At 30.8% G+C, this 14,249-nt stretch overlaps 1 protein-coding gene across 3 annotated transcripts in view; it reads left to right on the top strand.

Annotated features, from left to right (window-relative positions):
• The window catches only part of LOC106478349 (F-box only protein 11-like), a 100,628-nt gene extending 89,520 nt beyond the window's left edge, over nucleotides 1-11,108 (top strand). For all 3 annotated transcript variants that reach the window (XM_013938889.2, XM_022381942.1, XM_013938888.2), the window contains exons 18-20: nucleotides 3,103-3,211; nucleotides 3,608-3,706; nucleotides 3,951-11,108. In XM_013938889.2, coding sequence (XP_013794343.2) covers nucleotides 3,103-3,211; nucleotides 3,608-3,706; nucleotides 3,951-3,987 — 245 coding nt within the window. In that variant the 3' untranslated portion in view covers nucleotides 3,988-11,108. The remainder of the gene's footprint in view (nucleotides 1-3,102; nucleotides 3,212-3,607; nucleotides 3,707-3,950) is intronic.
• The last annotated feature ends 3,141 nt before the right edge of the window (nucleotides 11,109-14,249 follow it).

Genomic DNA, 14,249 nt, shown 5'->3' with positions numbered 1-14,249 from the left:
CCTTCAAAAACAATGCAAACAAGATAGTAGGGATGACATTTGCATCATCCCTACATAATAGCAGATGCAAGAATTAATATTGTTTCCTAGAATTACATTTGGTGAGTCAAAGTAGGGATTTGTAGTCTGAGCAAATAATGTCTACAGTATCTTTAGCCGTGTTTGCTTACTTGTTTTTACAATCTTTCTTTGCATGTTTTTAAGTTACAAATTTTTTATTTATCTTGTTTACTGGCTTTTTTATGCTCAACTATGGGCAAAGGATTACTTGATATGGTAGCTTACTGATACAGTCATGATGATTTACTGTGGTTATTGACTATTTGATAACATTAGTTCAAGATGTAAAATGTTAAGCTGCAGCTGTAGATTGTCATGAAGATTTGTTTGAGAATATAGTGAGCATTTATAGATTCTGTGTAACTAAATTCTCACCAGAAGCATGTAAAATGTTCCCAATAGAAAAGCAGCCTTTTCAAATAAAATGCACATCTAAAACTTTGCTTTAAATAAATTTTCATGTTTTTTAAAGTAATGTGTGTGATAAATTTTATTAATATATGTCTTTTTTGTTTTTTTAATCCTTTGCATCATACATAATATAGGGGTTGGCTCCTTAAAAACTTTGATTGTATAGTGTACAATGCATTGAGTACCTACATGTTACAGCCATCTAATGTTCATCTATTATTGGCTGGTAATTCCTGTTTCACTCTGTACTTAAACTTTTTAAAGGAACACCATATATTTGTTGGAAAGCTAACTTCAAGGAGTAATGATAACATCTTTTACACTAGAATTATGATGTTTTTTTGCTTATGTAAAATATGGAAAAAACAAATCGATTTTTCAATACCTCTACGACCTTCACAGAACCTTATTTAGTAACCTGCAAAAGGTTTGTGTGCAATGCACCGAGCCGTTTTTTGTTTATAGGCTGGCAATATAATAATAATAATAAAAAGAACTACAAATGGGCCATTTTGAGCAATTTTCTTTTCCTTGTAAGTTTAACGTGTGCTTTTTTAGTGCATTTTTATATGTCTACAGCTTTAGCAGTCAATAGTAAAGGTTTTAAAGTGTTGTTTAAACCGAATCTTTACTGTTTAAGGTGCTTTTTGCCAGAACATTCTATTAGGGTTTTGTGCAATTCCTTGCAATTCCTATTCATGATTTTTATTTGGCAGATACTTTAGTTGTGAGATTCCACTGTTATGTAAGATTTTCACTGTTCACACTGTAAAGGAAAATACTTTATTAGTCATTACTATCCTGGACACTTAATAAACACAATAAATTAATATTTTGTATAAGTTGCAGGCAGAACTAGTACATATAAGCAGTTTCTTTGGCTTATACATAAAATTGTGAATGCTTCTGACATTACATTTATTAAAAGATATCACTCCATTTATGTTGGTGAAATACGGGTGTATAGACTAAAACAAAAAATCACAAAATACACTGAAAACTAATTTCAGTAAAGAAACCTTATTTGAATATTTGCATAAAAGCACATCTTACCTTAGATGTGGTCAGGTTTGTGAACAACAGGCTCTTAGTCTTACAAAAGAAAACGATTTTGACTAATAAACTGCAGGCTCTTAGAAAGAAGAAACAAGCCTGTATGACAGGCTTTTTCCTAGTAACTAAACAAGTTGTTATTCACTTAGGGACTTTGTATATATTTGAAACTTAGACTGCATGTGAAAATAAATAATTATCATGTTGGTTGTGAAAATATGTCAAAAAAGGAGGTGAAGGTTGGATGACAACTGAAATAAAGATAAATACATTTATGAAACAAGAGTAAAATGTTTATATTCCTTTGTTTACCAGTGCTTTTCTGCACAAGGGATATCCTGTTTTGGAAACTCTAAATTCCTGATCTGAACATATGTTTATAATTTGAGAGTATGAATATTTTGCATCAGAAAGGGCTGTTACATACCTTTCCCCAAAGTAATAAATTTTGTGGCATTGATACTACTTACAAATTGCCAGTGTCAAAGTTAGGGGTACACGGGTAGTAAAACTTGGCTGAATATTGGGTCCAGGTACCCAGTCACTAAGCTTTGGCTGGGGCCGGTTATCAACTGGGACCGAGTCCCCCCAAAAAAAAACATACACAAAAATTAGAAACAAAAACAAAATTGACATTTATTACATCATTTAACCAAATAATCACCAACAGAACATTCAAGTTTTACTTTCAGTTTTCAATGCCTAGCCCCAACTTCTCAAACCCTAACCCCTATTGTTCTCAAAAACCCCACTTTCCCCAGCGGGTGGTCAGTCTTTATTGCTCAGAACAGTTTTTTTTTAACTAAACCAGTTAATGACTGTAAGTTTCAGTACCGTGTTAGTTGCCACAAATATAAGGGCTTAGATGCCTAACTTTGACCCTCGACTTGAGCCGAGTATTACCGGGTAGCCCAGTACCTAGCTGGGGCTGAATATCTGGCCAAGTACCTATGCATCCCTAGTCAAAATGTATTTCTGATACATGCCCCTTCCTCTGTGACTTTGTATCAAGTGTGATTGTTATGTGACTTGTAGATTTGCATATTCAAAATCCTTATAATGTACTCAGTCTATAATTTTTATGCTAAAGCTTACATTTGTAAATGAATTTAGTCTCTGGCTAAAAGCTTACGAATAAGAGATGAAAATCACGCTGCTTTTAATTACATTAGGAAACTTGTAATAGCTCCATAAACCAACTGGAACACTGGCATATATGAAGATAAGGTTGGAAAATATGAATTCGAGCCATATTTTTATAACTTTTCACATTAAATATTAGTTATATCAGAAATTCCTTAAAAGTGAGTTAAAATGAAAAAAAATTTAGTTTAATCTTTTAATATAATGGAATATTACACTTCATGACACAGATCTAAAGTGTTGTATAGGGTTGAGTTGGCAAGTTAGTTCACCTTAAGAACTTCAACAGACTTATTATAAAATATGCATTATTACTTTGTTTTTTCAATGTGAAACCTTATGACAAAAATTGTTTGCAGTGAGAAAAAAACATTTTCATTATATTAGCTTTATATTTTCATTGCAATCTGAGTGACCTTTTTCTTTTATAAACAGAAAACAAGATTTTTGATAACCACAATGCTGTAGAGAAAGCAGTTTCTGGTGGACAGTGTTTGTATAAGATTTCCAGCTATACTAGCTTTCCCATGCATGATTTTTACAGGTTTGTAATTTTTTTTTCACACACCCTGAAAAAAAAATGAAATAACTAACATGCATAAGGAAGAAAAATACTTAGTAGTAAATTAAGATGCAATGAACCAGGATTCTGTTGAAGTTGATAAAAGAAGTGCTTCTACATTGGAATGGTCTTTGATAAGATCATAATAGTGTACAGTTAAATCAAATACAGAAATCTTTTTTCCTAATAAAACTATAAGATGAATGAAAAATTTTGGTGAATTGTATTTTGAACTCCATGGTAAGTCATTATGACAAAAAGGGCAGAGAGTAAACTATTGTTTGTTACAATAATGAAGATTTGAAAAAAAATATAAAACCTAAAAACAGTGACAAGTACACACATTCCTTTATATATATAACTTTTACCATTTCCTAGATGTCGCACATGCAACACCACAGAAAGAAATGCCATCTGTGTGAACTGTATTAATACTTGCCATGCAAGACATGATGTTGAGTTTATTCGACATGACAGGTATGTATTTTTTTAATGTGAAATTTTCTTGCAATTTATGTTCCCTGTTTTTAAATTCAGCTTATTAGAATTTTTAATACAGTATTCTAGAATCTGTGTGCATGTTTGACTGCTGTATTTTTTTAACAGAGTTTGAGCATAATTATATGCCCTAACAGTTTCTAAAATGATTTGGAATAAATATTCTTTCTTGAGATTAGTAAAACCTATTCTGATATATATATATATATATACTTTTTTGTAGATTTTTTTTGCGATTGTGGGGCTGGTACCTTAAGTAATCAGTGCCAGTTACAGGGTGAACCTACTCAAGACACAGATACTTTGTATGACTCTGCTGCTCCTATGGAATCCCACACTTTGATGGTCAATTAATTTTCCAATAAATTGTGCTGGGTCACTTCTTCTACAGCATTATAAACATGAAGAAACTGTTTGAGCAGCTAGTTGGTCCCATGTCACAGTTTCTAGTCAGACTTTAGTTTGCAAGAATCACCAGAATATTCTCTCAAAATGCTTGAATCTCGCAGAACCTATGATCTCCCACAAAATATTTCTATATAGCAGCTGAATCTACAGTCATTGTTGTATTTTTTCTTCCACACCTTTTTTTAGAGCTCTTCAATTCATATTAGTGTCACCTGAACAACTTTATGAATTTTTGATGGTGGTCACTGCATCAAGAATGTTGTTTAGCATTAGTCTACAATCAGTCAAGGTGTTCAAAAAGTATAACTTTGTGTATAATAATAATAATGATATTCCTAATGTTCATCAGAATTGTACATATGTATCAGAACTGCATAGTCTTCAGTGTGAGACTACTTTAAAAATTCAAGGACCTCTTCAGTTTGAATTTTCTGAGAGCTTAATATCTGGTATCCTGTGAAGATTTTTATGTATATAGATATATATATATATATTCATGTGTGAGACATATCTTTTAATATCTTAGCAAATCATATTCAAATATTAATGAACGCTGCTTTTACTACTGTTGTAAAGTTCTGTGATGACTGTTGCCTCGAAACTTCTTCCTCCACTTTCCATGGTTATTGTAGGATACACATTATGCTGTCATGTACATAGACGTCTACTTGCCTTTACAAAGTAATACAAATACTTAGGAGAAAATATCATGAGCTTATTGAACGTTCTCGACACCCTTGTCTCAACATTTACCAAGATTCAAGTGATAAATGACTGCTTAATGTTACAAATGATTAAAATATTGTTTAAAAAAGAAGTGGTAGCAAACTCCATTATCAAAGTTATTCTTGGTTAGTAATGGAAGATTATTTAAATATTTTATCACCTTATAGTGTATTATTGTAAAGGGTTTATTAAAATGGTATTGATTTTTAGGCCAGAAAAGTTTGTATAAAAGTATGTGAAACTTTGGTTAAAACAAAGTATTCAATACAATAAGATCACAAAAATACCTGCATCTTGTCTAATCACGTCGTGTAAGAATATAATTTGTTTTGTAATGTAATTCTTATATTAAAAGTTAGCAAATTAGTGCTAAAATATTAAATTATGTGCTTGTATATATATACGTATATATATACATATATCAGATTTTAAGTTGCCCTAAATAACATTGGTTGTTAAAACATATATCAAACAATAAAAAAATTTGTGAAGAAAATAAAGAGGGTTTATTTTAAACAATAAAGATGATTTTGATTTTCTAAATGTGTTTGATGTTTTAGATCACTATTACTCAGAGTACCGGTAAAAATATTACAGTTTGGGAGTTTTCACAGTAATTTGTGAAACGTCATCTGATAGAGTAGGACAAATGTTTGTATTAGAGAATGTGATGTTGACATTGATTTTATAGTAGTAACTTGGGTGCTCCATTTTTCAAGTGCCAAAACTCCTGTGATTTAAGCCATTACAGTAATATTTGTCAGAATTTTTGAAATTGTTTTCTTATCCTATATAGAACAAGATTCATTGGCTTTTTAATTAGAAAATTACAAATGATAAATGTAATTAATATTTGAAAAGGAAAGACACTCCATAAAGTTTGATAATTATAGTTTTGTTCTTACCTGAAAGAAAGTAACTTACAAGGTGTGGGTTATACATTTCTCTGTTTTATATACATATATATATATATATTTGAATTTAAAAACCCTGTAATACCAAAAAGCATCATTAATTATGGATGTTTCAGAATTTCTTCAAATTCCATCATCAGTGTTAATAACCTCAAAAAGTTAGTTCTCAATATTCTAACTACAAAAAAAAATTAGCTATTGAGCAAGTAGTTTTCATTTTGAACCTGAAGTTTAGAAAGAACAGGTTTAACCAATGGTACTAATGAACTAAGATTTAAATAAATCTTCATTATACAAAAGATTTCATTAAGACTGACAATTAGATCATTTCAGTAAATTCTATTTCAGGAATTTCAAATGTTTCAAAAACTGAATTGTTTAAAATCACAAAAAAAATAGATACCTAAATTTGTTTGTAAAAAAAAAACAGTTTAGATTCAGAGTAGGTTGGAAAGTACACAGGCATTCCTGCAGTATGGATTGTACATACGACTAGAATTAGTTTTGTATCTAACATTTTGCTTGCACAGTGTCTCTGCACTGCCTGTTATCAGCTGCATGGTCAAGTAGAATAGATAAAAGTAACAGATATCCTAGATAGAAAGGATGACACATTAGCCTTATCTTTTATTTTAGGAAATTACATAATTTTAGTTTAAGGGGTAGTTTTTATGTACAATAATTGTTATTAACAGGTATTATAGTTGTCCTTATATAAGATGGTATTGGGGAGACTTGGTATCTTAGGAAGTGTCATATCACTCTTACTTTCATTTAAATTTATTTTAACCCCATGCAGTATGCCTGTAATATATATCATTGTTTATGTTGAAATATATATATATAACTGCTTTCTTATTCAGTTATGTGTCTCATTCCTTAACATCTATACAAACTTGCATGATGAAGTAAGAAAAGCAATCTTACCTTAAATTTTTTTCCAATTTTGAGGTTTATATTTTATATATATGATGGATTTTATATTCATTACTGGTATTTTGGTATTCAAACTGATGATGCTGTAGTAAAATGAGGTTAAACTTTATGTTTAAAATTGCATTGTGTCCATAAATATGTAATAATTTTTCAGTCCATTGGCTTATAAAAACTTTTATGCACACATCAATTATGTACTAGTGTGCTTGAATTGTAGTTAGTTAACTTGCCAACATGGAAGTAATAGGTACATCTTGTTTCATTTAAATGAAAGTTGCACATAGTTAATTTTCTTAAAAGGAGGTAACTCATTCCTTTAGTATTATTGGGAACTTCATAAGTCAGTGGACCAGTCCCTTATAACAGTTTATCCAATCTTAAGGCAAATCATATGAAGATTAACTACCAGTAAACATAACTTGTATTCATAAACAATTTTTTGCAAGGGTAAATTAATAGTTAGTACATTTTTGATATTTGTTTTGTGCAGTGTGAAAAAAAATTATATTATGTCATAAGTTTTTAACTATCAAATCTGCAACTTCTGATAAAAATGTAATTATAAAGCTATAAAAAACAAGTTAACTACAGATGTTTGTTTTACCACATTCCTCTTATTTATCCATCACTGCTCCAAACCCCCCTCCAGTAGCACAGCATTATGTTTGCAGACTTACAACACTAGAAACCGGGTTTCAATGTCCATTGCAGGCAGAGCACAGATTGTCCATGGTGTAGCTTTGTGCTTAACTTCAAAAAAAAAAATTATGTGTGTAAAAAAATAACATTTCAAATCTATCTTTAGCTTCCCACAAGTCATTGCCCAATAAGCATTTTGTTTAATACCAAAATTCAGTTGGGCTTGACAATGAGAGAAGATTCTATGAAACTATTTATGTACATGCAATAAAATACTTTAAAAGTTGCAGTTGAAACAGCAAAATATTGGAAAACCTCTAGGCCTAAAAATTGTTCTAAAGAGGTATCTACTTTAGGCATCTCAATTTATTTATTACAAGTGAGCTCAAGTCATCAGTCTATCATAGTTGTAAACATGTTTGTAACCAGTTATCAAATGTTATACCAGACAAGGCAAACTATTGTTAAAACTGTAAAACACTTTGATCACATCAACCTTGCAAGATTTGCATGCTGCTTTTATTGCAAACTTTTCATAAAATGATTCTGATTGGCTCCATTAGACTGGCAGTCAGCCTCAAAATACTTGTTAAATCCAGAATAATGACTTGGCTTTTTTGGCCACAATTATATAGAAATTGTATACATTAAAAAAAAAAAACACAGAGAGTCACAATTGTCTTGGTTTCCTCACACCACAAGACATCCTGCTCAATGCCATTCATTGAAGTAACAAGAATATTTTTGAGCATTTTTTAGTTTTCAAAAATTTTTACAGTTAAAATAAACAAAACATAGGTAATAAAAATATTTGGAGATGAAGCCTACTTTGCTTCTCTGATACACCAGGGAGTATTAGGAATTAACTCACAATGACCAGTGCAACTTTCAGGTAGCAAGTGCACACCTACATGTCTAAATTTAAGTAAGAACAATAATTAAACTATTCCAACAATTTTTCTTTACTCATATTCTACAACTAATATTTTGTAACATTTATAGTACACAAAGAAAAATGTAAAAAATCGAATTTTTGCACATCTTCAAGAACCCTTGCCTGTAAACAAGGCACTTTTTTAATTTTTACTGTTCTTACCAAAGCATAGGTTTTACTTGCTTAGAAACTATTATTCCTTAAAAATATAATTCTCAAAATTGTTTCTCTCCCTATTTCCTTTTCATTCTTTGATAAATACAGCCTCTCCTTCACACCATATTATGACCTCATAGCTTGTGATCTGTAAAACTGCTTTGAAAACAGCTATAGACAAAGTTTAAATACCATTTGATAGAGATTATGAACTGTCATTGTAGATGAATAAAGTGGTATGGGAAGTAATTTCAGGTAGTGTAGTGCATAGTAGAGTGTAAACCTATTTTATGAGGAGAAATAGCCACTACAGCTTAAATTCTTTTAATTCCTCAATTTTTCACCTTACAGCTTTATCAAGAGTGAGGCACCCTACAGAGCAAAGGCCCAGTCTTAACACAACAAACCATCTGATGTAATTTAAAATAAGAACATTGCTTTCTTATATATTGTCTGACATGCAATCACATTATCAACAACGAAAAGTAATAGTAATGATAACTGTATCGAAAAAATATAATCAAAGTGAAGAAAAATATTCATTTAAAACCAAAAACAAAAGACTCATGGACATTTATGCCTAATAAATATGTACATGGAAACAGCAAATGTAGTTAAAACCACATATATATATATTTTTACAAAAGAAAGCAGGTGTTAAAATGTTCATGTATACATAAATCCATTTAAAATGGCAACCCTCTATATCTGTTGATTGAAGTCTTCTCAGATCTGATGAGCAGGAATTTATTGTACTTCCTGTCCAGTAAACTATGACATTTTCTTTCTATTTTATTATTAAAAGGGTGATTGAATTGAGGCACACCATGCTCATTAATAATGTGTGTTGCAAGTGCACTTCTATTAATCTCACCCATCATTGATGCACAATCTTTTTACAGGTCACTCGGGTTTTCCAATATATTTTTTTGCTACAAATCCCACAATAGATACTGTAAACTACATCTTTCTTCAGAAGTTGCAGATTACAGTTGTTCTTCTGACAATGATCGTGGAATTTAAATGCTGAGTACACTAAATGAGATTTAACTGAACATCCAGGCTTTTCTACCACACATATAGGCAAACGTGATTCACTCACAGCATTCTTAATGATATTTTTAACCCTAGGACTAATAAAAGGTGTTAGAAATGCAACATTTTCTTCCTGAATTCTGTTTGTTTTTCTTCATTTATCCTGAATGGTAACAATTTTGTCAACCAATCTCTCAGGATACCCATTTGATTTTAAACTCTGGAGATCTATGTTCACTTCTATTAAATTACCAGGGTTGTAACAAGTACACAAAAGTTTTAACTGGCTAAAAATCATAGCCCTTTTCATGACTCACGGGTTATGAGAGAGAAAATGTAGATGTATTGATTTTTTTGTGTATCACTAACCATTTAATACAGCTACAGAAGTGTCTAGTAATTGTAAGTGCTCATCAGGTAGAGCATATTAGAAAGTAAACGTTATTATTATTGTGAACTTTGTGTAGGAACTGATGAAATTAATTTTGTTCAAACCATCTTTCCAAATTCTATAAGTATCATCAATAAAATGCAACCAGAGGGCAGAAGACTGTTCTCCACTAAATGTCCAGTCAGGGGTTGATTTAGCCTCAGTGGCATGCACAAAAAATTACAGCAATGGCTACAGCCACCCTATTATCATGGCTACTCCTTGTAGTTGATAGTAAATTTGTTCTCCAAACCTGAAAACATTATATAAAAATCCAGAAACCTTCACACATCAGGCAGAGACCCCTATTAGTCTTATGTTGATCCAAAATGGACATAACAGTGTTTATTCCCTCATGGATTGGAATGGATGAGTATAGAGCATATATATGTCAAAAGAAAAAAAGGATGCTGTTATCAATGATTTTACCAGTATTGGAGCTCAACTTTAGAAAATCAAAGGTGCAAGTGAGATGGAACAAATTGTGAGAGGGTGGAGAATTACTGTAAGAACAACAACTATATCACATGTAATCTGAAACTTCTGCAGAAATGTACGGAGAAACATGTAGTTTAAAGTGTCCCCGATAAGATTTATAGATAACTATATATTGGAGAAACTGAGATTCGTAAAAAGGTCATTGCATAGGACATCTCCATGGTACAATGATGAGCAAGACTGATAAAAGTGCAGTTAAAGCACTATTAACAAGCACAGTGTACCTAAATCTGATCACCTTTTTAGTACTAAAACAGAAAGAAAATGCCATTGTTTTCTAAACAGGAACTACAAGGAATCCCTTTTCATCAGGTCTGAGAAATCTTCACACAACAGATAGAGGTTTGGCACTTTAAATGGTGGATTTATGTATATGTTTCTGTAAACATTTTAACACCTACTTTATTTCTTTTATAATAATGTATATACATGTTTTTAACTGCAATTACTGTTTACATATCCATATTTATCAGGCTTGGATGTTCTTGTGACTTGTGTTTAATTATTTTCTTGTAATACATTTATTTCAATTACCTTTTCATTGTCGATGATGTGACTGCATGTCAAGCAATACATGAGAACACATTATTTTAAATCATATCAGTTGTTTTGTTCTGTTAAGACTGGGCTTGTGTGCTGTAGGATGCCTATCTCTTGATAAAGCTGTAAGGTGAAATGTTGAGAAATTAAAGAACTTTCACTGTGTATTGGCTGTTTCTCTTCAAAAAACATGGGAAAGTGATTAGATGTAGCTCCTTCTAAGAACAATGGAATTTTGAGAGAACCTTAGAAGACTTGTCAACAAGCCACAGATCTGGGAATTTTTTTTGCAGCTACTTTATATGTTCTTTTCATTCCTGAAAATTTGTCAAATTATATGTTTGAAATTTTTTTATTATAGATATCAAGTGAGTATTCATAGGTTTAGAAAGTACAGTAGGCAATGCCAAAATATTCTGTTTATTCAAATCCTTATTTATTGAATATTATCGTTAAGTTTGTCCTATTCAAACAAAATAGATGTGTGAATTTTATTTTATTATAATAAAACAAAACCATCTTTGATATAAATTGATCTCAACCATGAATACTGTTTGCAAAAATGGTTATGTAGACTGACCAGTCAGGTCATGGGTCATCAATGAATATCAGTTTTTGTAGTTTATAGCCAAAAGTGGAGACTACTACAGTTGGCATAATAATGTTCAAACCATTTATTTTATACATACAGACAATCAATAATACAAAACACTGAAATTCTAATACAAAAAAATATTTTTCAAAAGTTTCTCTATAAAATTTTGGAAATTTCACTGAAATTGGAAATTTTTAAAAAATGATGAAATAAATCAAGTTATACAATCTGTTAGAGTCAAAACTAGATATGATTTTGAACATTTTAATAAGTTTCAGGCAATTTGATTCAGTACTTGAAATGGGAGAAGGAAAAAATTCAGGGATATCGGTGACACTTCCACAGTGTAGAAAAGGTTAAATATTGGTATTGTTTACTAGGTGCATCTTCATCTAGTCCAAAAACACATTTGATTATACATTTCTAAAACTTTAATTTCACATAAAGGGTTGAAGTAATTATGACTGTTTTTCAATTAAGGATTTTAGGCAAGTTCTTACTTTTTAATCAATTTTGGCATTATGTAAAGCACGGAATTGACCAACATTTTCATTAGTGTAGACTTATCACAATCTCTTACATTTCATGTTTGAGTGAAGAATTATCTTGTATCTTTACATCAATTTTAATCATTTCTGTGTATTCTGATTTTATAAATATTTATTCTAGAGCTTCTTAATGACCAAAGAAGTGTTTGGTTACAATCTATGTATATAAAAAATAAAACTACTAATTTGGTCAACAAGTAGCTAACTTAGTTTTTAACTGAAATACACATGCTATATAAAAAAATCGTTATTAACTCTAACATCCCAAACCTGGCTAGAAATTAAAATAATTTTCTGGTTAAAAACATTTATTTCTTTAGGTTCACACAAGATTTTCAGTAGAACAGTATCAAGCACTTACAATATATAAATACTACATTAAAATGTGCCTACTCAACACCGAAAGCTTGCAAAATATCTTTATACTAAATAGAGAAGACAAGTAAATTCAGATTAACAATACAGAAAAATGTCATATGATAATGACAAAGTTTCTACTAACTAATATTGGTTTATTGAAAAGTAATGAAACTGGAATAAATCTAATCATACCTGCTAAAATGCTGTCAGTATTGAAATATATCACATGCCAAATAGAGTAACACATCCAGATAAAGAAACTTATGTTATCGATGTCTATGTCATATTCATTAGCCTCCTCTGCCCCAGACAATAGGGGTTTTGGTTTATCTTGAGCTAGAATTTTTAAGCTGGTATGTCAGTCTGAATGAACAACCTGTATTTAAAGAGAAAGTACTTTGATTGTAGTATTAAATTTTAAAGTTATGGGCACTAAGCACCAAAAATGTATTACAGTTACAGCAATCATTTGCCACATTGAATACTGTACTTCTACCATGAAAGGTACAACACACAAAATAAATCTTACTGCTCTCTGCAGCTGAGCACAAAGAAAAGTCAACCTCTCAAAAGTGCCCCTCCTCTTTAATATGATTTACCAATTAATACTTGAAACACTAATACTTGGCAAAACTGTGTAATTACAGAATTTGTTAAAACACAGTTGTACATGTCACAAATACTTTGTTTACTACTAATTTGATTTTGCCCATAAAGCCACCATCAGGTAGACTGAAACAGCTTGCAAACAGGTATATTAAGAAAAAACAACAACTTTAGAACCTTGAGGAAAGCAATGTGAGAAGTGGGAAGGAGTTTCAGTTGATTTGGTCATTGAGAACTTTTTTGGATTCATTTTTATATTTCAATTAATTTTTAAGATTTATGGGTTTATTTTTTACCTTTTTCACATACATGTAAATTTTGGTAGTTGTTTTTTTTTTTTCAGGATGAAACTGTTGTTTCGTTTTTATAACGTGGGATGCAACAGTTGAGTCTATTTTCACAAATTTTCAAGGTCTTGAATGTTCCTTTATTTTTTATTTATACCGAATGCCATGTCTGTCTTGTATATACACTATTGCTCTTCCTAACAGGTTAATTGGTAAACACCACTGTGGCTGTATTTGTCAATTGTGTCCTTGCTTTTAAACATTTTAGCACATGTTCTTTATAACCATTTGAATACTGAGAAAAGATGAACATTGAACTACAATATATATATATATATAGACTGGCTTTCTAGTGTACAACCTGTAGAAAATGTAACACCAAGAAAACAATAAAAAATACAGCCACAGTGGTGTTTACTATTTAATGTGGCAAGAACTGATATAGCATGTATACAGGACACTCAGTAGGAACCAATTTAAAAAAAAATTACAAGGATCTGCAAATTGATTAAAATGGACAACTATGGCATCCCAGGTTATGAAAATGAAAGTTTCATCCTGAAAAAAAAATAAAACCTGGAAATCTTTTAAATAAACAGAACTCTAAAAGTTAATCCAGACAGGGCCAGATTAGCCTGAATGGGGGCCCTAGGCATGGTATGGAAATGGGACCCCCCACAAAAACTCGATAAAGTGTGGATATTTATATATACACCTGGAAAAAAGTTAAGCACCCCCGTGTTTTTTTCAAGTGATTCATATTCGACGTTCTTGTGACTGATTATAAATTACCATTCAATCTAAACGTGTTTATCAAATGAAATTATGCATTATTGGGCACAAGAAAACAAGATTGTCACCGTAAAATAACAATTTTTAATTTACATATCATGACATCAAAATATGGACA

The sequence above is a fragment of the Limulus polyphemus genome, unplaced genomic scaffold (genome assembly GCF_000517525.1).
Source record: "Limulus polyphemus unplaced genomic scaffold, Limulus_polyphemus-2.1.2 Scaffold202, whole genome shotgun sequence".
NCBI classification, from domain to species: domain Eukaryota; kingdom Metazoa; phylum Arthropoda; class Merostomata; order Xiphosura; family Limulidae; genus Limulus; species Limulus polyphemus.
The sequence above is the reverse complement of the archived record's forward strand: the minus strand, read 5'-3'. Positions and strand labels throughout refer to the sequence as shown.